The sequence below is a fragment of the Anabrus simplex genome, chromosome 2 (assembly GCF_040414725.1).
Source record: "Anabrus simplex isolate iqAnaSimp1 chromosome 2, ASM4041472v1, whole genome shotgun sequence".
Taxonomy (NCBI): Eukaryota; Metazoa; Arthropoda; class Insecta; order Orthoptera; family Tettigoniidae; genus Anabrus; species Anabrus simplex.
In genome coordinates, this window is record NC_090266.1 from 746,407,143 (window position 1) to 746,431,439 (window position 24,297).

Below are 24,297 nucleotides of genomic sequence, written 5' to 3' on the forward strand. Positions count from 1 at the left end.
CTTGCTGTTGACCCTGACTACGATGTCACTCAATGCTTCATAAAACTTGTCAACTTCATCCTCATCTGCACCCTCACATGGTGAATACACGGACACAATTCTTGTCCTAATTCCTCCCACTGACAAATCTACCCACATCATTCGCTCACTTACGTGCCTAACAGAAACTATGTTGCGTGCAATGGTATTCCTGATAAAGAGCCCTACCCCAGACTCTGCCCTTCCCTTTCTAACACCCGTCAAGTACACTTTATAATCTCCTATCTCTTCCTCCTTATCTCCCCTTACCCGAATATCACTTACTCCTAGCACATCCAGATGCATCCTCTTTGCTGACTCAGCAAGTTCTACCTTCTTTCTTCCATAAGCCCCATTAATATTGATAGCTCCCCACCGAATTCCATTTCGTTCGCCAAGTTGTTTCCAAGGAGTCCCTCGCCTGTCAAATGGGAGTGGGACTCCATTACTCCCATAGGTCCGAGGCTTGCTTAAAGTGTTCTGAGCTCGGTAAATTCATGAAGCAGGATGCTGCCCTACTTGCACATAGTCCAAGTGAGGATCTCTCCTCTAACGGGTTATGGACCACCGGTGAATTGTGTAGTCCTGGCCGCCTGAGCACAAGGAGGGCCGCGACTCAGAATATGTCCGAGATGCCCACTCCCATTCCATAGCAACTGGTATCCCGACTCTCAGGACCACTTACTAGGCCACTCAGCCGTTGCCCATGGTTCACGAACTAGGACGTGACTACAGTAACCCACAAAGTATCTAGGTGTTAATATAAGGAAAGATCTTCACTGGCGTAATCACATAAATGGGATTGTAAATAAAGGGTACCGATCTCTGCACATGGTAATGAGGCTGTTTAGGGGGTTGTAGTAAGGATGTAAAGGAGAGTGCATATAAGTCTCTGGTAAGACCCCAACTAGAGTATGGTTCCAGTGTATGGGACCCTCACCAGGATTACCTGATTCAAGAACTGGAAAAAATCCAAAGAAAAGCAGCTCGATTTGTTCTGGGTGATTTCCGACAAAAGAGTAGCGTTACAAAAATGTTGCAATGTTTGGGTTGGGAAGAATTGAGAGAAAGAAGAAGAGCTGCTCGACTAAGTGGTATGTTACATGTAATAAATATCATTTTTGGTCCGTATTGATGATATTTGATTGAAATAATAACATTAAGTTATTTATTAGACCACCTAATCAATACAAAATCGTCTTGGATGATTTACATAAATTTGTTAGCTAATAGTGGTACATGTTTCGCCTTCTCTGAAGGCATCATCAGCCATAGTCTTAACCTTAAATTAAAAATAAGCGTCTAAATAACATGTAGTAATGAAATGAATTTTAAAATCTTGAAGAGATTTGAAGTAAAATAACATTAAAAATAACAATGATGGTTTGAAAAATACAATGTGATGAGATACAATAGTGGAAGTATTAACAAAATTAACATTAGAAGGCTGCTAAAATAAGTACAATGGATAAAACAACAGATTGTTATACAACAAGTAGTAAGATTGCATAAAAGTAAAGTTAATAGTCTGGCGGTTATAATTAGACGATGGCGAAAAATCTTATATAATCAAAGTAAAGAAGAGAGAATAAAAGTCAAAGTTAGTCGAGAGATCCGAAGTTAATCATGATCTTGAAGATAAAAGACGAAAGTCACATGCATATGGTGAAGTTGTAGAACACGTTGAGGATATGAAGTTGGTGAATAGAAGTTGAAGAACAGTTTCAAATGGGATCACTATGGACCATCTCAAAATTTGAAGTGATGTTCAAATGTTGTAAATTGTGAGTTTGTAGATATTCAGTTGAAAAAGCATATAAAAGTGGAATCTGTAAATGGAAGCAAGAAACGTAGAGTTAATTGTGTGAAAAGATATTTGAAAAATATTGAAGTAGAATCATATGCACTTACCATTTGACGGTGACAAAGATAGCTTGTAATATTATGAGTTAGAAGTATTTGCAACAGTAGACTTCTTGCTACGTGTGTTATAACTGAAGTTTTGTGCTGGAGGGGGATCTGTTTGCGTTGACGTAACTATTGGAGGGGGGCTGCTATTGGTGGGAGGGAAGGAAGAGAGTGTATTACTGCGCGTGTTGTAACGGTGTAAGGCTATTGGAGGGAGCGATGTTACGGTGGGTGTGGCTATGGGTTTATTGGTTGTATTTGAATTAGAGGTACTAGCGGCGGGGGGAAGGGAGGGGGGTATATTAGCTGTAGGGGAGGTGGGAACTCTAATTGATGTGAGGTTGAAGATTTTTAAGAATTTGTTGGTGAGGGAAGTTGATTCTCGTAATAAAATAAGAATCTGTTCATACAAGGGGCTTTTTTTATCAATAGTGTCATTTAGATTTTTATCTTTATTAAAATGTTGGTCGAGGAAAATAAATAAGTTTTCATATTCTGTCATGAGTTTGCTTTTATCGACTCTTTTTAGGATATGGAGGTCTTGTTGTATTGTGGTGAATTTATGCCCGGTGTCCCTCATATGGTTGGCCATTGCGGAGAATTTGTTGTGTCTTTGGGCATTGTAATGCTCGGCGTATCTGGTAGAGAAGCTGCGGCCAGTTTGGCCAACATAAGAAAAATTACATGTAGAGCATTTCAATCTGTATATTCCTGATCCAGAGTAACTATTGTCTGTGATGTTAATAGAGTTGTGATTGAAGAATAAATTACGATTAGTGTTTTTTGTTGTGTAGGCTATTTTTATTTCGTGCTTCATTAATGAATTGGTTATCGGGTAAATGCTTTGGTTAGTGAACGTGAATTTAGCGTATTTTGGTTTGACGGGTTTTAATGGAGTTAAATTGGTAGCTAGTTTCAGTTTGGTTTTATTGATGATTTTATCAATCATACTCGTGTTAAATCCATTGAATTTAGCTATTTCCTTGATGAATAGTAATTCTTTCTTTAAATTAATAGAGGACATAGGGATCTTTAATGCTCTATATATTAAACTGTGATAAGTGGCTTTTTTATGTGAGTTGGGATGTAAAGAATCATTTTTTATGGTTGTTGGAGAAAAGGTGGGTTTTCTGTATATTTGGAAGTCGAATTTATTCAATGCTCGTGTGATTTTGATATCTAAGAAGTTCAAAGAGTTATTGAACTCATCTTCTTTAGTGAATTTAATATTAGTATCTAAGTTGTTGATGAATGATAGTATGTTATTGCTGTTGTTGATTTGCTTATCAATGATAGCTATGGTATCATCAACATAGCGATGCCAAAGACAGAGTCCGTTGATGTTATTAATAATCTTACTATGTTCGAGATTATCTAAGTATATATCGGCTAGTATTCCAGATAACGGGTCTCCCATCGCTAGACCTTCTTGTTTGTAAATTTTCTTATTGAAGGTAAAATAGTTGTTGTCTAAAACGAAATTAAGTAATTTTAACCATTCATCAATTTCGATTTTACTCAATGTGCTATGTTTCAACAGATTGTTTTTTATGATGTTAATAGTATTGTTGATAGGGATATTAGTATACATGTTGGTGATGTCAAAAGAACATAAAACGTGGTTTGGTTGTAGACTGAACTTATTTAGGGAATTACAAAGTTCGATCGAGTTCTTTATGGGATTGGAGTTGTGAAATTTGAAGTGTATTTTTAGGAATTTGTGTAGGAATTGAGAGGTTTTATAGGTAGGACTATTGATACTATTAATTATAGGCCGAATGGGGACATCATTTTTATGAATTTTGGGCAGTGATCTGACTGTAGGTAATTTTGGGTTCATTACAGTTAATTTCTGATAATCTTGATCATTTAAAATGAAGTTAGAATTTTTAAGAAGGTTCTTTAAGTTACGTTGTATTTTGTTTGTTGGATCTTTGTTAATTAAGGTATAGGTATTGTCTGAAAAAAAGGTTTCAGTTTTATTGATGTAATCTTGTTTGTTCATTATTACTATGGTGTTGCCCTTATCTGCTTTTGTAATTACTACGTTGTTGTTATGGATTTTGGATTTCAGGTTTAGAATTTGTTTCGAGACATTGTAGTTTTTATTAGATGTTATCTCATTAATCAAAGTTGGGAGTTTCTTTTTTACTTCATATCGTACGTCATTCTGTTTAACAATTGGGATTTGTTTATCGATATTAGTTTCGGTTTCAGCGATGGTAGTGATGATGTCTTCTGCCTTTTTGTGATTAGGCCAATTATGTTTGATGCCTTTATCTAATAGATTTAATTCTTGGTTAGAGAAGGTTGCATTAGATAGGTTGATTGTAGTGGGAATCTTAGTCAAATGGGAAGGGGACACTTTGTTGTTTGTATTTTGGTCAGGAGTTTAACATTTGTTTTCTTGAAGACAAAGTAATTTATGGTTTAGGGTTTTCTGTTTCTTGTCTAATACGTAAGATAGTTTGAGGTCAGTGTACCTTAAAAATGAGCTCCATTCAAGTGGGGGTAATTTCTGAGAGATGGTCAAATGAGTCCTATATAATTGTAAATTTAGTAGAGATTTCTTCTTGTATAATAGTTTAATTTCATTTTTCAACCATATGTTGTTTACTTTCTTTTGAGTGGCATTAGATTTTGAATAGGGATGACTTTTTCTTTGTAAAGAATTGAGAAATTTAGGTACCAACTCTAATTTCAAGCAATCTTTAAGAAACTTGATATCTCTAGAAATCTTGCCTATTTTAATTTTTAGGTTCACGTACTTGTTAGGTTTTACTATTGCCTGGTTGGCATTGACATTACATGTAATAAATATCATTTTTGGTCCGTATTGATGATATTTGATTGAAATAATAACATTAAGTTATTTATTAGACCACCTAATCAATACAAAATCATCTTGGATGATTTACATAAATTTGTTAGCTAATAGTGGTACATGTTTCGCCTTCTCTGAAGGCATCATCAGCCATAGTCTTAACCTTAAATTAAAAATAAGCGTCTAAATAACATGTAGTAATGAAATGAATTTTAAAATCTTGAAGAGATTTGAAGTAAAATAACATTAAAAATAACAATGATGGTTTGAAAAATACAATGTGATGAGATACAATAGTGGAAGTATTAACAAAATTAACATTAGAAGGCTGCTAAAATAAGTACAATGGATAAAACAACAGATTGTTATACAACAAGTAGTAAGATTGCATAAAAGTAAAGTTAATAGTCTGGCGGTTATAATTAGACGATGGCGAAAAATCTTATATAATCAAAGTAAAGAAGAGAGAATAAAAGTCAAAGTTAGTCGAGAGATCCGAAGTTAATCATGATCTTGAAGATAAAAGACGAAAGTCACATGCATATGGTGAAGTTGTAGAACACGTTGAGGATATGAAGTTGGTGAATAGAAGTTGAAGAACAGTTTCAAATGGGATCACTATGGACCATCTCAAAATTTGAAGTGATGTTCAAATGTTGTAAATTGTGAGTTTGTAGATATTCAGTTGAAAAAGCATATAAAAGTGGAATCTGTAAATGGAAGCAAGAAACGTAGAGTTAATTGTGTGAAAAGATATTTGAAAAATATTGAAGTAGAATCATATGCACTTACCATTTGACGGTGACAAAGATAGCTTGTAATATTATGAGTTAGAAGTATTTGCAACAGTAGACTTCTTGCTACGTGTGTTATAACTGAAGTTTTGTGCTGGAGGGGGATCTGTTTGCGTTGACGTAACTATTGGAGGGGGGCTGCTATTGGTGGGAGGGAAGGAAGAGAGTGTATTACTGCGCGTGTTGTAACGGTGTAAGGCTATTGGAGGGAGCGATGTTACGGTGGGTGTGGCTATGGGTTTATTGGTTGTATTTGAATTAGAGGTACTAGCGGCGGGGGGAAGGGAGGGGGGTATATTAGCTGTAGGGGAGGTGGGAACTCTAATTAATGTGAGGTTGAAGATTTTTAAGAATTTGTTGGTGAGGGAAGTTGATTCTCGTAATAAAATAAGAATCTGTTCATACAAGGGGCTTTTTTTATCAATAGTGTCATTTAGATTTTTATCTTTATTAAAATGTTGGTCGAGGAAAATAAATAAGTTTTCATATTCTGTCATGAGTTTGCTTTTATCAACTCTTTTTAGGATATGGAGGTCTTGTTCTATTGTGGTGAATTTATGCCCGGTGTCCCTCATATGGTTGGCCATTGCGGAGAATTTGTTGTGTCTTTGGGCATTGTAATGCTCGGCGTATCTGGTAGAGAAGCTGCGGCCAGTTTGGCCAACATAAGAAAAATTACATGTAGAGCATTTCAATCTGTATATTCCTGATCCAGAGTAACTATTGTCTGTGATGTTAATAGAGTTGTGATTGAAGAATAAATTACGATTAGTGTTTTTTGTTGTGTAGGCTATTTTTATTTCGTGCTTCATTAATGAATTGGTTATCGGGTAAATGCTATGGTTAGTGAACGTGAATTTAGCGTATTTTGGTTTGACGGGTTTTAATGGAGTTAAATTGGTAGCTAGTTTCAGTTTGGTTTTATTGATGATTTTATCAATCATACTCTTGTTAAATCCATTGAATTTAGCTATTTCCTTGATGAATAGTAATTCTTTCTTTAAATTAATAGAGGACATAGGGATCTTTAATGCTCTATATATTAAACTGTGATAAGTGGCTTTTTTATGTGAGTTGGGATGTAAAGAATCATTTTTTATGGTTGTTGGAGAAAAGGTGGGTTTTCTGTATATTTGGAAGTCGAATTTATTCAATGCTCGTGTGATTTTGATATCTAAGAAGTTCAAAGAGTTATTGAACTCATCTTCTTTAGTGAATTTAATATTAGTATCTAAGTTGTTGAGGAATGATAGTATGTTATTGCTGTTGTTGATTTGCTTATCAATGATAGCTATGGTATCATCAACATAGCGATGCCAAAGACAGAGTCCGTTGATGTATAGTAAGATTATTAATAACATCAACGGACTCTGTCTTTGGCATCGCTATGTTGATGATACCATAGCTATCATTGATAAGCAAATCAACAACAGCAATAACATACTATCATTCCTCAACAACTTAGATACTAATATTAAATTCACTAAAGAAGATGAGTTCAATAACTCTTTGAACTTCTTAGATATCAAAATCACACGAGCATTGAATAAATTCGACTTCCAAATATACAGAAAACCCACCTTTTCTCCAACAACCATAAAAAATGATTCTTTACATCCCAACTCACATAAAAAAGCCACTTATCACAGTTTAATATATAGAGCATTAAAGATCCCTATGTCCTCTATTAATTTAAAGAAAGAATTACTATTCATCAAGGAAATAGCTAAATTCAATGGATTTAACAAGAGTATGATTGATAAAATCATCAATAAAACCAAACTGAAACTAGCTACCAATTTAACTCCATTAAAACCCGTCAAACCAAAATACGCTAAATTCACGTTCACTAACCATAGCATTTACCCGATAACCAATTCATTAATGAAGCACGAAATAAAAATAGCCTACACAACAAAAAACACTAATCGTAATTTATTCTTCAATCACAACTCTATTAACATCACAGACAATAGTTACTCTGGATCAGGAATATACAGATTGAAATGCTCTACATGTAATTTTTCTTATGTTGGCCAAACTGGCCGCAGCTTCTCTACCAGATACGCCGAGCATTACAATGCCCAAAGACACAACAAATTCTCCGCAATGGCCAACCATATGAGGGACACCGGGCATAAATTCACCACAATAGAACAAGACCTCCATATCCTAAAAAGAGTTGATAAAAGCAAACTCATGACAGAATATGAAAACTTATTTATTTTCCTCGACCAACATTTTAATAAAGATAAAAATCTAAATGACACTATTGATAAAAAAAGCCCCTTGTATGAACAGATTCTTATTTTATTACGAGAATCAACTTCCCTCACCAACAAATTCTTAAAAATCTTCAACCTCACATCAATTAGAGTTCCCACCTCCCCTACAGCTAATATACCCCCCTCCCTTCCCCCCGCCGCTAGTACCTCTAATTCAAATACAACCAATAAACCCATAGCCACACCCACCGTAACATCGCTCCCTCCAATAGCCTTACACCGTTACAACACGCGCAGTAATACACTCTCTTCCTTCCCTCCCACCAATAGCAGCCCCCCTCCAATAGTTACGTCAACGCAAACAGATCCCCCTCCAGCACAAAACTTCAGTTATAACACACGTAGCAAGAAGTCTACTGTTGCAAATACTTCTAACTCATAATATTACAAGCTATCTTTGTCACCGTCAAATGGTAAGTGCATATGATTCTACTTCAATATTTTTCAAATATCTTTTCACACAATTAACTCTACGTTTCTTGCTTCCATTTACAGATTCCACTTTTATATGCTTTTTCAACTGAATATCTACAAACTCACAATTTACAACATTTGAACATCACTTCAAATTTTGAGATGGTCCATAGTGATCCCATTTGAAACTGTTCTTCAACTTCTATTCACCAACTTCATATCCTCAACGTGTTCTACAACTTCACCATATGCATGTGACTTTCGTCTTTTATCTTCAAGATCATGATTAACTTCGGATCTCTCGACTAACTTTGACTTTTATTCTCTCTTCTTTACTTTGATTATATAAGATTTTTCGCCATCGTCTAATTATAACCGCCAGACTATTAACTTTACTTTTATGCAATCTTACTACTTGTTGTATAACAATCTGTTGTTTTATCCATTGTACTTATTTTAGCAGCCTTCTAATGTTAATTTTGTTAATACTTCCACTATTGTATCTCATCACATTGTATTTTTCAAACCATCATTGTTATTTTTAATGTTATTTTACTTCAAATCTCTTCAAGATTTTAAAATTCATTTCATTACTACATGTTATTTAGACGCTTATTTTTAATTTAAGGTTAAGACTATGGCTGATGATGCCTTCAGAGAAGGCGAAACATGTACCACTATTAGCTAACAAATTTATGTAAATCATCCAAGACGATTTTGTATTGATTAGGTGGTCTAATAAATAACTTAATGTTATTATTTCAATTAAGTGGTATGTTCCGAGCTGTCAGCGGAGAGATGGCGTGGAATGACATTAGTAGACGAATAGGTTTGAATGGCGTCTATAAAAGTAGGAAAGATCACAATATGAAGATAAAGTTGGAATTCAAGAGGACAAACTGGGGCAAATATTCATTTATAGGAAGGGGAGTTAGGGATTGGAATAACTTACCAAGGGAGATGTTCAATAAATTTCCAATTTCTTTGAAATCATTTCGGAAAAGGCTAGGAAAGCAACAGATAGGGAATCTGCCACCTGGGCGACTGCCCTAAATGCAGATCAGTATTGATTGATTGATCATCGAAAAATCCGCAGAAAACTTGTACATTCCTAACAGTTTTCCTGAATTCGAAGTCTGTTAAGATATGGTCTACTATGGATCTGGACCCCTAGCCTCTCATGTGTAGTGGTGAATAGCCTTATGCTTGACGAATGTATTCGTAACAGCTAAACCCATACTAGCACAGAAGTCCAGCAAACGCTTCCCATTCCCATTAGCTTCCATATCTTCCCCACATTTACCAATCACCCTTTCGTATCCTTCAGTTCTATTCCCAACTCTCGCATTGAAATCGCCCATTAGCACTATTCTATCCTTGCTGTTGACCCTGACCACGATGTCACTCAATGCTTCATAAAACTTGTCAACTTCATCCTCATCTGCACCCTCACATGGTGAATACACGGACACAATTTAGTCCTAATTTCTCCAACGGACAAATCTACCCACATCATTCGCTCATTTACGTGCCTAACAGAAACTATGTTGCGTGCAATGGTATTCCTGATCAAGAGCCCTACCCCAGTCTCTGCCCTTCCCTTTCTAACACCCGTCAAGTACACTTTATAATCTCCTATCTCTTCCTCCTTATCTCCCCTTACCCGAATATCACTTACTCCTAGCACATCCAGATGCATCCTCTTTGCTGACTCAGCCAGTTCTACCTTCTTTCTTCCATAAGCCCCATTAATATTGATAGCTCCCCATTGAATTCCATTTCGTTTGCCAAGTTGTTTCCAAGGAGCCCCTCGCCTGTCAAATGGGAGTGGGACTCTGTTACTCCCATAGGTCCGAGGCTTGCTTAAAATGTTCTGAGCTCTGTAAATTCATGAATCAGGATGCTACCCTACTTGCACATAGTCCGAGTGAGGATCTCTCCTCTAACGGGTTATGGACCACCGGTGAATTGTATAGTCCTAGCCGCCTGAGCACAAGGAGGGCCATGACCTAGAATATGTCCGAGATGCCCACTCCCATTCCATAGCAACTGGTATCCCGACTCTCAGGACCACTTACTAGGCCACTCAGAGCCGTTGCCCATGGTTCACGATCTAGGACGTGACTACAGTAACCCACAAACATGAACCATAGTAAAGTAGATACCTAAACTTATTTGGGGATTATTAACCCTGAAGCAGGTGTGTTATATTTTGAAACACGTTTGGTTGCGCAAGGGACAGGTGTCACACAAATAATTTGCGGTTCTTCTCCGTAAAATAAACTAATGTTGACATTCATCACTGATAATATGATTTAATGGAGATATGTGAAGGTTTTAAAATTAACACAATTAACTGAGGCATGGATATTTAAGGAATAATATCCTTTTTATGAGAAGTAACATAATTTTAAATGTGTTTACGAGCTTTTGGTTTAGACTGCCTGTCTTCTGTTTGCAGCGTTAGTCCTTACAATACTATTTGAAAATATACTTCATAATGAGTGTTCTCCAAAAAATAGTAACAATGTAATAGGAATCTAATCGTATGTAAAATTTTGCTGGTGCTCTCTGTCCAGTTTCATCTGGTACGTCCGCTTCGTTCTCCACCTCTTCTTCCTCTGTTTTGGTGTCATTCATGTTCACTAACAATAACTGCATCTTATTTCTCACAGTCACTTTCTTCAAGTGAAATATCTTCGTCTTTGCTAAATGACTCATTTAGCCAATCAGTTATAACTGAAGGATCCACCGTGTTTGCAATCCTCTTTTTTTTTAGGTCCGGACAGGGTACAATAAAATTTTGTCCTCACCTACAAAAAATGTGCGAGCATATATAGAATAGAAACAGTCTTATAGCATGATTTATTGATGAGGTTAGAGTAGATTTATTTTTGAATTGTTATGGTTTCCAAATTGAAATGAAAAATTGATCATACTCACCAAGAAGAATTTAAAAGAAGTTTTCACCAGTGGTCGCATGGGGGACACCTGTCACCCCCCCCCCCCCCAAACCCCATGGCACTTCAGCCCTTGAAGGGCCTTGGCCTACCAAGCGACCGCTGCTCAGCCTGAAGGCCTGCAGATTACGAGGTGTCATGTGTGTCAGGTTGGCTGTTATTCTTGGCTATCCAGACCAAGGCTGCTATATCCTCAGTTCTAATTATGTAGGCTGAGTGGACCTCGAACCAGCCCTCAGATCCAGGTAAAAATCCCTGACCTGGCCGGGAATCGAACCCAGGGCCTCCGGGTAAGAGGCAGGCACGCTGCGCCTACACCACGGTTCCAGCACGCCTGTCACCCACCAATTTTAAATGGAATCTGCTTGCTAAACACATGAAGCAGTCAATAAAAGCATTATCAGGTATAGTTGGCGACAATATGCTTGGAAGCTACTAAAAGTTACGCAGGCTTGGAACAAACTAAATACCAACGGCATAAAGTAATAATAACCTGGGTGAGACTTGTCCCCACACGTCTGCTCTAGGGATAAGGTTGTTTAAAATATTCTTCTCTGAATCTAAAACTGCAGCCTGCTTCAGTTCCTGTCCCAGTTGGTCCTGATGGAATATGACCTCATCTATAAGTCTCTTCTTCCTTCCTTTGTGAATGGATTGCCATTGAAAATAAGCATGTTTTTCAGTATGTCATATCTGTAGCCATCTCTTGTCACTTTCAACTCTTAATATATAACTCTTAGGTTCTTCAGTCTGCCAAAACTAATTTTGAATGAATAACCTACCTGAAAAGAAAACATATGGTCACAGAATTATACCTGGAAAAGAGACTGAAGGACTTAACAGTTATAAATTTTCAGTATTTAGCTCATACTGAATATAACTACTTTACAATCCATGCCGTCATTGCTTCCTGAAATATCTCATAATTTACTGAAGTATCTTTCATTAGAGTCACTGATAAATGGCCCTCATAAGGGCAAAATGAAACCAAGAAGGCAGCAGATACTTAATACACTGAACTGTTGAAGTACTAGTCAGTAGAATGGCTTCATAAATGTCAACTAAAAAATGCATCTCCAGATTATCGCATGATTCTTTGACCTATGGCAGGTGGTATACCAGAAGCTCTTTTTCCAACTATGACAGCTCTCGTCTTCCACGTTGAAGAAGTGCATTTCCTCTTGATTTTGAATTATACTAGAATACTCACATCATGAATATCAAGCCACTTTTTTATTCCTTTCAAGAATGTTACGGTTGCATCACAGTTTGGGAGTGCTTGTGCTTTAAAATGCATGGAATTGTCCTTCAGACATTCCGAAGCATTTATGATCTTCGTAAAAAATTCCTCTTTTGCCCTTTTCACATGCATTTTTTAAAAAGTTTGATGGTGTAACATGTTCCCGAGTTAAAAATGGAACAGGTTTAATAATTTCCTTGGACTGCATTTCATACAAATTGTTAACATATTTTCCAGTTACTTGTTCACATCCGTCTTTCATTTTCTTTTTCTGATGACCTTATATGTTAGGCCCCTTTAAACAACAAGGATCATCATTTTCTTCTCTAGCAGCATGTTTCTGATGTTCTTCAGGATGTGGCATTAGTCGAAAGCCAGAAAAAAATGTCTGTCTTGGTCTTCTGGATTACATGTTTGGGGTTTTATTTCCCTTGGATAATCTCATCATAATTGCGTTTGTCTTATGATTATCAGCAACTAATCTTAAGTAAACATAGCCATAAGCCTCTAATCTGTTTTATTACCGACAGAGTTAGAGCTTGAATGTTACACTGGTAAGTCTTTGAGAGAAGAAATACGCGGCAGGAATCTTGTAACAAATAGATGAGCCACATATCAAAAAGCACAGTAAATTGTTCGCAAAAACTGCCCTGTTCTCTTTCATATCTTGCAGAATGGACATGTCTAGGGAGGAACTGTTGTTCTTCAGGGCTCTGACTTGTTGAGAAGTGTCTTTGCGACCAAAAAATGTGTCTAATTTCTTATCACACTGAATGATTACTTGATTGACATTTCATCAACAATTAAGGAGCACATTTTTTCAATGTCAGTCATTGAAATTCTAGTGAAAATTCTCTTTATCAAGATGTATCATGCCTGTCTCACATGGTGTATCTCCAGTGTAGCAATGAAATGTTCTCCTTGATGGTAATGTAAACAAATTATTCCAAGCATAAATGTACCCTTTTGGGGAAATGAATTCCCATATCGCACCGTGCTTTACTGCATTTTTTTTACAATCTAGCTGATTTCTTTCCATAATATACTACTAATTCAAAAGTAAATTAACATTTTGTGTTTGTAGGTTGATGTTCGTTATTATTAAAAATACTTTTCAGAGATGCGTGATACTCATTATCATATCATTGCATTTGGCTCTTCTAATATTCCAGTCCCAATTCTAGTTTCTGTATTTTCATGTTGGCATGCCACAGCTTTAATAGAAGAGAAGACAAATGCTTCCTGGCTCGAATAAATTTATTTTCATTGTTTTCCATCTGAAGTTGAACAGACTTGCTAATATTATCTCTCAGCTTAAGAATTTGTTCTTCACTTGATGTTTCAGAAAATTTTAATTCTACTATTTCAGCAGTAAAAACATCACTTTCAGCTGTAACTGATGAAAAAACATCATCCCTCTTCCTTTTCTTTCCATGGCACTCATCATATTTAGTTATTTTTCTTTGTTCAATCTTTTGTTCAGGGATAATCTTCAAATATTCTGGGAAAAGCATTGTTTTTTAACTTCTTAATTTCAGTCCAGAATGAAATGCCTTCTGCATGCATGGGAAATTCTTGATTCTAAATTAGGCAGAAAATTATCTCTAGAAATTACATTAAGCTATTTCTGCCTGAGGTCTGGATCACACATGGGAATCCCTTTAATTTTCCCCCTCACACCCTTGCAGTATGGTACACAACAATATAGCTTTTTGGTTGTCGGATTGCCTATGACAATTAAAATTTTTGGCTAAGTGATAAACATTTGCAGATGCATGCAGAATATTACAAGTTGAGGAAACATTCAATTAATACAGGCTTGATACTCTTATGATTTAGAATCACAAATTCAACCAACTTACTTACTAAAGAACACCGGCTAAGCTTCTAATATATACCAAAAGGAACTGAAACCAGCTCAAACACTTCCAGAAACACTGCTTTATATTTTAAAAAATGATAAAACATCTGAAACATGAAGAGTGGTCAATGGTGTCTGACAAGGTCAAGCTGCTGCGAGGGTCAACCTACTAGGGATCCTCATGGAGGGAACGTCAGTTAGGGAGTGTTTACTGAACAACACTGTGAAGCGTATTAGTGGGAAGGCATAGAGCATGGTAGATTGTGATGGTGTCAGGTGGATTGAGAAAGAGGAATACCAAAGAGCTTTTAGTCTTAAGTGATATCTTAATCACAAAAAAGGAAAGTGCTTAGAAGACAGTATGTATGTGGTACTCGTGTCTTCTGCAGAGTGATGATTATAACATGGTGGCTTTTTTTTTTTTCTGTTTAGCAATGTTCTTTCCTTGATGTCTTGTTTTAGAAGGCTAAGTGGACTGGCCACTGGTGTTGTGACTGTGGTCAAGGGGTGCCTATTGAAACCATTACAGGAACGATGGACACGCAACAGTCCTATAGACAAAGACTTCTGTGCTTCATCGTTTGACTTCAATAACTTTGAACCAAGGTACTGTACAAGAATGTTAGCCATTTCCAGACGTGTCATTTTTGAAGTGTGATATTTGCTGTTGAGGTTTGATGTCTAAATTTTATGTTCAGGTAAAGTATTTAATTTGTTGATACACATTGAGGTCTTGGGACTTCATTGTTTAACAGCCTTACTGACTGTCTGATGACCTGTCTTATTGTGCATTCTGCTGTGTTGTTCATATAACTGTAATCATGTGATCCTATCTGTTGAGATAGATGCATCTCTCTTCGATCAAGGTCCTATTCTGGCATTTCCCTTGAGTGAGTGTGGGTGTATTTTTTGCAAACTACATAGGGATGTCAGTTCTGGAATTCAAACCTCAGATTTTGGATAAGTGCAACTTGTTATTCCTGTTGTGTAGCATTAATTCACATACTTGGCTACAGAAGCTGGTATTCTAGAAGACATTTGTAAAGTATTGTGGAATAGTTTATTCCTTTTGTAGCAGGCAGAATAAGTCTAGGAAGACTACATTCTCAATACTATTGTTGCATATAGCAAATGGATCTCTTGCAGCTCTACTGAGTGCTCAGAGTGGATTATATGAATTTGTTGAATAACAATGCAATATTATATTGAAATAGAAAATAATATACTGGGAACAATTTACAGGGCCATTATGAACAATGTGTGAGATATGAGGATGCACATTTTGAACACAGGCTGTACTGATGCAGTCAGATACACATTGCTGTCACACCTTACATGTTATAATGGTGTATCTCGATGTTCAGAGCATGTTTGTATTTCAGAACTTTTCGTTTTGCCATGTACTGTACAAGGATATTTTTTGAGCTTTATAATACTCTATACTTCTTAGCTGATGGGGGGAGCCCACTGAGTGTAACAGCCTGGTTTCCCAGAAACTTCGCTCAGTGCACGATGGGTCGAAATAAGCTAACTCGTTTTGGCTTATCCATAGACACTGGACTGCTTCTGAGAAAATGACAAACGAAGTTTCCGTCGTGCTTTACTTGCCTTTTAAAGCGTAACAAATTCAACCGACATGGTGGCATAGCAATTGTCACTGCGGCTTTGCACTTTTGCGCGTAGTGTTCAAATCCTGATGTTTTTTTTGTTTTGTTTCATTTATGTACTTACGTCCATTGCCGATTACTACACAAATATTTTTTACAGAGTCAGTGGATACAAGGTGTTATGTTGATTGTAAAATTACAACTGGGTTTCACAATAAGTGTTAGGTATTTATTATATAGCCTTCATAGGCTTGTGGTATTTTTCAGGGATTACAATGTTTTGTAAGTCCATTCTTAAATTAACGCTTCAGGGAAATACGGTGATTGATTTTTTTTTTTTTGGATTGATTTTTTTTTTTGGTAGTGTATAATTCAGCAGAATGAAATTTCAATACAAATAAAATTCATGGACTAAACTGGGGCAAATATTCATTTATAGGAAGGGGAGTTAGGGATTGGAATAACTTACCAAGGGAGATGTTCAATAAATTTCCAATTTCTTTGAAATCATTTAGGAAAAGGCTGGGAAAGCAACAGATAGGAATCTGCCACCTGGGCGACTGCCCTAAATGCAGATCAGTATTGATTGATTGATTGATTGATTGATTGATTGATTCCCTTGGATGATACCAATCGTAGAAACATTCGAAACATAGAAATTTTGCATACCACGTGCATTGTGCGAATGTAGGTTTGCCACAGTTTCATTTCTGGGCAGGTATGTCACTCGGAAAAGAAACGTCTTTAATATTACTGAAGATTTCATGTGTTGGCAATAAGTTTGCGACAATCCACGCATAATAAATCATTTTTCCAAAAACTGGCGCTTGCAATTTATTATGAAGCAGTGCGTGGATTTTTATTGCATCGCGTCTAGTCGTGATATCCCTTTGCTGTGCAATGAGTGTAGGACAATTGATGTTTTAAAATTCATTTACCAGGCAGAACATTAATAGATGAAAAAGGACAACAATATTTCAAAGTACCTGTACATTGAACGAAACCAGACTTATTGTAATCGACAATGGACAAAAGTAAATAAATGAAACAAAAAAACCACAGTTCATCGGGATTTGAAGACAGGGTACAAAAGTGTGAAGACGTGGCAAAAGCCACTGCTAAAAAATAAAGGAGAACAATAAAACTTTGAATTTCACCTATTCAATACATTAATATATAAAGCATTGTTCTCCTTTTAACAGATTTTCAATACGGAAAAAATGAGGATAGTCTCTTGCAATGTAATGGAAAGCCACTGCGTTGATTCAGCTTGCTGTATTATAAGTTATGAAATTCATTTTCCCGTGTTGAACTGAGATTCACAATTAGAATTGAGGAAAGGTTAAACCTATTCAATACTAAGTATGTCGTATGTTTACAACATTTTATTTATTGTTACTAGTACCGGTTTTGACGCTTAGTGGCGTCATCATCGGCTAGAAGTTACAAAGTGGGCAGGGTACATAACATAAAACTGTGTACATAATACATGGAATGCAAAGTACAAATGGTTAACAATTTTTGTTACATTTAGAGCAAAATGAACAATGGGTAAAGTATGGAGTAATGTAACGCATAACAGGCATTGTAGTCTAATATGGTACATTGGTGTTATACAGTAAAATTGGTCTGATGAATGAGAGTAAAAATCTTGGTGTATATATAATAAAACAAAACAATGACATAAAATTGATGTCCACTCTTCTGTTATTATCAGTGGAGATATATAAGTCAAGATCCAGTGTTGTGTGTGGATGGCAAGGCCATCAAATATTTGTTTATGGCCAGTACGCCTAAAGTTGTGTGGTTGAATAAGGTTGAATTTTAAATTAACGTTGTGTCAGCTGAACATAGGTAAAGAAGCCTTGTTCAAGTGCGCTTCACCACAAATGTTGAGCTGAGACAACTTTAATTTAAAATTCAACCTTATTCAGGGCCATTTTCTCCAAATGAGTTTAAATTAGGTTTATTTCAATCTGGTTTAAGTCTTAGTTTAAACTAACATTCATTTTCCCACATTGGTTTAAACTTTGTACTAAGTTTAAACTTGGTTCAAAGTTAAACCTTCTATGTTGTAGATTTAAACTGCTGTTTATATTCAGCCTTCTTGACATTTTATTAATGTATCTGTGATTTTCCCAATAGAATGGGTAGTTTTGACTACCAGTACTGCAGTACTTAACCCTCCTTTAGTCGCTCACGGAGATTTCCTCCGGGCCGATTACATTTTGCACGGTACTGAACTTCTCAGTTGAACTGTTGGTCTCCCCACCCCTATACCTTTCTCCTTGTTCATTTGGACTCGTTCTGTCAGCATTTCAGCGCGATCGTGCATCCTGTGAGCGAGTGTGGGATCATTGTTGTGACAAGTGACATCACCTGGACGTTTCCTCAGTGTGCAAATAAGCAAAAAAACCTTATATTTTAGTGCATATTATTTATTTTCTAGGTCTATGACTTTGTTGTTCTGTTCTTCTAAACGTATTTTAGAAAAATATTATTTCATATTTCATATGATGTGATCGTCGTAGGTAATATCATAAGACCATTTGTCACGGTTAAGGTGTACAGTATTCTGATTTTAGATCAAACAAACTGTGTAAGAATAACCTACTAATACTTAAAAGGGTTTCTTTTAATTATACCGAAGAATACTGCAGACGAACATGCCAAAACAACATCTCAAAGGATGAAAATTACGTGCATTTTTAGCCCCAGAGGTTACCTCCTTGCGTGACTAGTAACGTATTAATTTTCGTGTGACTAAAGAAGGGTTAAATTGAAAACGTACTAAAATTAGAATGTAGTAGTAGCATTAGTAAAATAGAAGAATTTATTATTGAAGTCTTTCATTAAATAGGAAATAATTCTGATGTGCAACTGGGGTTAAGAAGCCGCATTCCAACAAAAGTTTACAAACCTGGAAAATCGGATGTAAGGGAGTTTTTTGATGGATTTATAATTCATAAGCGACCAGCAAGGATTGTCTTGTAACAAAGAAGGATTAATTTAAAACGTCAACTGCACGGAATAATGCTATTTCGCTAGAAGCAATGATTCTGGTTTGCTTTAAGATATTATGCAGCAGGCATTTTTCTCATTAACAATGGGGACCACAGACCTTAAATTGCTGTCTCCTAATAATATTATATAAAATACTGTTGGTGGCATGAATACTGTAATGTGAAGCATAAAAATATTTGTGCATAAGTGGTGTACCGGTAATACGCCCGCTCCCTGTGTGGTATGTGATGGTTGTGGTCGATAAAGCGTTAGGGCAGCATCGACCGAAACCGTATTTAGACGGTTCAAATCCAGGTGGTCATAAATATTTTTACCATCAGAGTGTTGGCCAGCACGGATGGCTAGATTGCGTGCCAAAAGCCTGGATTCAATCCCGAGCCTCTGCCGTGTTTATAAGGAGCGGGGGCATTGACGCTGTTGATGGTGATTCGTCCATCGGATGGCGACGCTAAGCCCGAAATTCTATGAAGGGAATAAAATGTCATGGAAGTATGGAGTAGTCATTGGAAAGTTCGGTCATTTACATTACCAGATTCAGCTAGACGATGGTTATTATTATTTTTTTTTGCTAGTTGCTTTACGTCGCACCGACACAGATAGGTCTTATGGCGACGATGGGACAGGGAAGGGCTAGGAGTGCGAAGGAAGCGGCCGTGGCCTTAATTAAGGTACAGCCCCAGCATTTGCCTGTTGTGAAAATGGGAAACCACGGAAAACCATCTTCAGGGCTGCCGACAGTGGGGTTCGAACCTACTATCTCCCGAATACTGGATACTGGCCGCACTTAAGCGACTGCAGCTATCAAGCTCGGTGACGATGGTTATAGCCTCAAAAGACATATTGACCAAATACTTAGAACGGAGGTTCCGGAGAAGACTGGAACAATGACTGATCAGAAATTAGGCCCAAGTCAACAAGAAGGACATCCTGAATATAAACAACCTTCCATCTTCACTGACTGGATGAATGAGCCAATCCCTGGGAGTAATCAAGGACTCGAGCCAGAAGGAGACATGCAAAATGGAAGACTTGAAGCAGAAGAAAACGGACTTCCACCCCCAGACCTAACCTGCCGGCCAGATAGGACACGCCGTCCGCCGCAGTTCCTTAAGGACTATGTTACTTAAATGATCACCAAATTCTCTTCTTCAAAAATAAGCGTGGGAGACTGTTATATCCCAATAGAATGTGCGCATGTCGACCACAGGATTTATATAGAGACTGTGTTATTCTTTGTAGAGGATGCTTTGTGTCAGTGTATCATGAGACACTTTTCAATACAGTATTTGTGTAAGCAAGGTGTTCGTGTTTAATTATAAATGTAATTCGTATATGGTCATAACATAATAAAATAGATAATATACATTTTTGGTGCAGATTTGTTGACGATATCTTCGTAATTATAGATAATAGATCCACTGACGCACAAACTATACTAGATAAACTTAACGCTTTAGACCCCCAAATTAAATTCACTAAAGAAACCGAAAATAACCATACACTAAATTACTTAGACTTGACAATAACCAGACACGACAACCACTTATCTTACAAGATCTACAGGAAACCCACACACACCTTAAATACCATAAAAAATGACTCCATTCATCCCAATACACACAAAAGAACAGCCTATTACAGTATATGATATATAGAGCTGTAAACATCCCAATGACAGTAGAAGACCAAAATAATGAATTGAAATTAATTCACGACATAGCTAAACATAACGGATATAGCAAAGAAATGGTCAACAAAATCATTCACAAAATAAAATCCCAACCTAAAACTAAATTAACTATAACAGCCAAATCCAAAAAAGATTATGCCCTATTTATCTTTAACAACACCCATATATATACCATCTATATATATAAAGTAGCTTGTCCTGACTGACTGACTGACTGACTGACTGATTCATCATCGCCGAGCCAAAACTACTGGACATAAAGAAATGAAATTTTGGAGATATATTCATATTAACATGTAGGTGCTCGCTAAGAGAGGATTTTTGGATATTCCGTCGCTAAGGGGGTGAAAAGGGGGGTGAAATTTTAAAATGAGTGTGTCTATATCTCAAAACTTTAAAAGTTTACAGATGTGAAAATTGGTATTTAGAATCTTCTTTAAAAATAAGGAAACACGTATTTTTTTGTTTTGAGACAATCCCAATAGGAGGGGCACAAAAGGGTGAAAGAGGGGTTGAATGCCTTTAATCGGGATACCGGTACTTATATCTCAGAAACTGAAGATATTACAGACATGAAAATTGGTACTTTTGATCTCTTTTAAAAATAAAGAAACACGTATTTTTTTGTTTGGGGGAAATCCAATTAATGGGAGGGTGAAAAGGGGGTGAATTTTTAAAATGGGTGCATCTATATCTCAAAACTCTTAAAGTTTACAGATGTAAAAATTGGTACTTAGAATCTTCATTAAAAACAAAGAAACACGTATTTTTTTGTTTTCGGAAAATCCCAATAGGAGGGGTGAAAAGGGGTGAAAACGTGGTTGAATGACTTTCATGAGGATACTTATATCTCAGAAACTGAAGATATTACAGACCTGAAAATTGGTGTTTAGGATCTCCTTTAAAAATAAAGAAATACATATTTTTTGTTTTTGGAAAATCCAATTAATGGGGGGTGTGAAAAGGGGGTGAATTTTTAAAATGAGTCTATCTATATCTCAAAACTTTTAAAGTTTAAAGATGTAAAAATTGGCATTTAGAATCTCCTTTAAAAATAAAGAAACACGTATTTTTTTGTTTTCGGAAAATCCCAATTGGAAGGGTGGAAAAGGGTGAAAAAGCGGTTGAATGCCTTTAATGAGGCTACTTATATTTCAGAACCTGAAGATATTACAGACCTGAAAATTGGTATTTGGGATTTACTGTAAAAATAAAGAAACAGGTATTTTGTTGATTTTGGAAAATCCAAATAATGGAGGGTGAAAAGGGGGGTGAATATTTAAAATGAGTGTGTCTACATCTTAAAACTTTAAAAGTTTACAGATGTAATAAAATGGTATTTAGAATCTTCTTTAAAAATACAAGAACACGTATTTTTTGCTTTCTTTAAATCCCAATAGGAGGGGTGAAAATGGGTGAATAATGGGATGAATGCCTTTAATGAGGATACATATATCTCAGAAACTGAAAATATTATGGAACTGAAAATTTGTATATGGGAGCTCCTTTAAAAATAAGGAAACACGTATTTTTTGTTTTTGGAAAATCCAATTAATGGGGGTTAAACAGGAGTGACAAACTGGGGTGAATTTTTTGAAAGACTATATCTACAGAATATCTGAGAAACGTAAAATGTTATAGACGTAAAAAGTGGGTATTTGGAATCTCCTGTAAATGTAAAGAAGATAGGTGATTTGTTTTCGGAAACTCCACGTAAGGGGAAATAAAAAGGGGTGAAATTTTAAAAAGCGAATTTCTACAGTGTATCTCAAAAACTTAACATGTTACAGAAGTGAAAAATGGTATTTTTATCTCTATTAAAAATAAAGAAACGTGTATTTTCAGCTTTCGGAAATACCACTTGGGTGGAAAGGGGGGGGGGGTAAAAGTGACTGAAAATGGTGTTGAATTCTTTTAATTAGGCTACTGATATCTCAAAAATGAAGATATTACAGACGTGAAATCTGCTTTGGAATCTGCTTTAAAAGTAAAGAAACACGTATTCTCGGAAAATCCAATGAAGGGGGGGGGGGGGGTGAAAGAATTGAAAAATTAATTGAATTAATTGTATGAGAATACATACATCTAATAGAAACTAAAGTTGTTACGGACGTGAAAATTGGTATTTGAATCTCCTTAAACAAAGAAAAACGCGTTTGGGGGGCGGGAGTGAAAAGGAGTTGAATTCCTTTCATGAAGACACATAAATCAAAAACTGAAGAAGTTAGAGTCGTGATAATTACTATTTAGAAGATCCTTTACTATTAAGGAAACAAGTATATTTTGCCGGAAAATTCACTTACGGGGTGGGGGGGAGGGGAGTGTGAAAGGAAGTGAAAATAAAGTGAATTATTTTTATGGGGATACTTATATCTCAAAACTGAATGTAACAGATGTGAACATTGGTGTTTGGAATATCTTTTAAACATAAAGAAACACGTCTTCTATTTTGTTTGCGGGGGGGGGGGGTGTAAATAAACTTAACGGCGGTGGGGTGTAAAAGGAGGTGAGATCAATTGATTTTACTGTTCATAATGTACTTAAGGAGCCTCCGTTGCTCAGGCGGCAGCGCACCGGCCTCTCGCAGCTGGGTTCCGTGGTTCAAATCCCGGTCACTCCATGTGACATTCGTGCTGGACAAAACGGAGGCGGGACAGGTTTTTCTCCGGATACTTCGATTTTCTCTCTCATCATTCATTCCAGAACACTGTCCAATATTTCATTTCATTTGTCATTCAACGATCATTGCCCCAGAGGTGTGCTTCGGCAGCCGGCACAATTCCTATTGTCGCTGCTAGATGGGGCTTTATTCATTCCATTCCTGACCCTGTCGAATGACTGGAAACAGGCTATATAGTTTCGATGTACTACTTATTCTGATCATAAACCGATCATTTTTAATCTTTCCTGGGCTGGTTTTCAACAGCCATCTTTTCCTTCGGAGAACGTTCTTAGATTACAGTAGATCCTCCTGACATGTAAATAAAAATTTAAACACATTTGAAATAAACGATAGGAATGAGATGGACCGTCAAATTGTTCACCTCTATAATAAGGTCAACAATGCACGGAAGTATGTCATTGGTATCGCCAGAAATCCCGCACACTTGGCTACGCGCGACGATGGTGCTGGTCACATTGTAACAATGACACTGGCAGCAGATGTAATTTGCCGCCGAGTAGCGATCTTGCAGCTTGCTGTGGGGTTCAGAACATCTTTTAATAATAATAATAATAATAATAATAATAATAATAATAATAATGTTCTGGACCGTTGTCAAATGTGCGGACCCCCCTGGAAAATGGTCCTGGACGGGTAATGACTAAGAATGCAGTCCGGCCGCGGGTTCAGTACCGCCAAGGCACCTAAGACGACACCACGCCGGATCTACTGAAGGATTTGATCCATATTAAAAACGCTTATAGGAAAAGATGGCAAAGATTTAGGGACCCAACTGACGGGGTGGAATATCTGGACCTAGCCCGGGAAGTACGAAATCGATTGCTGGAAAGAAAGATTGAAAAATGTGAGGAAACTTACCGTAATCTATTAGAAAACGAGTCAGATCGCGAATTTTGGCGGATTCTCGCAGAAAACGAGTCAGATCGCGAATTTCGGCGGATTATATATCTAACACAATTAGCATTCAATTATAAATTTCAGTATAATAC

General features: G+C 36.6%; 1 protein-coding gene across 1 annotated transcript in view; it reads left to right on the forward strand.

Annotated features, from left to right (window-relative positions):
- The window catches only part of LOC136863675 (tumor protein p63-regulated gene 1-like protein), a 167,893-nt gene that overhangs the window by 51,410 nt on the left and 92,186 nt on the right, over positions 1-24,297 (forward strand). Inside the window, exon 4 of the mRNA XM_067140037.2 lies at positions 14,767-14,910. Within this exon, the coding sequence (XP_066996138.1) occupies positions 14,767-14,910 (144 nt within the window). The remainder of the gene's footprint in view (positions 1-14,766; positions 14,911-24,297) is intronic.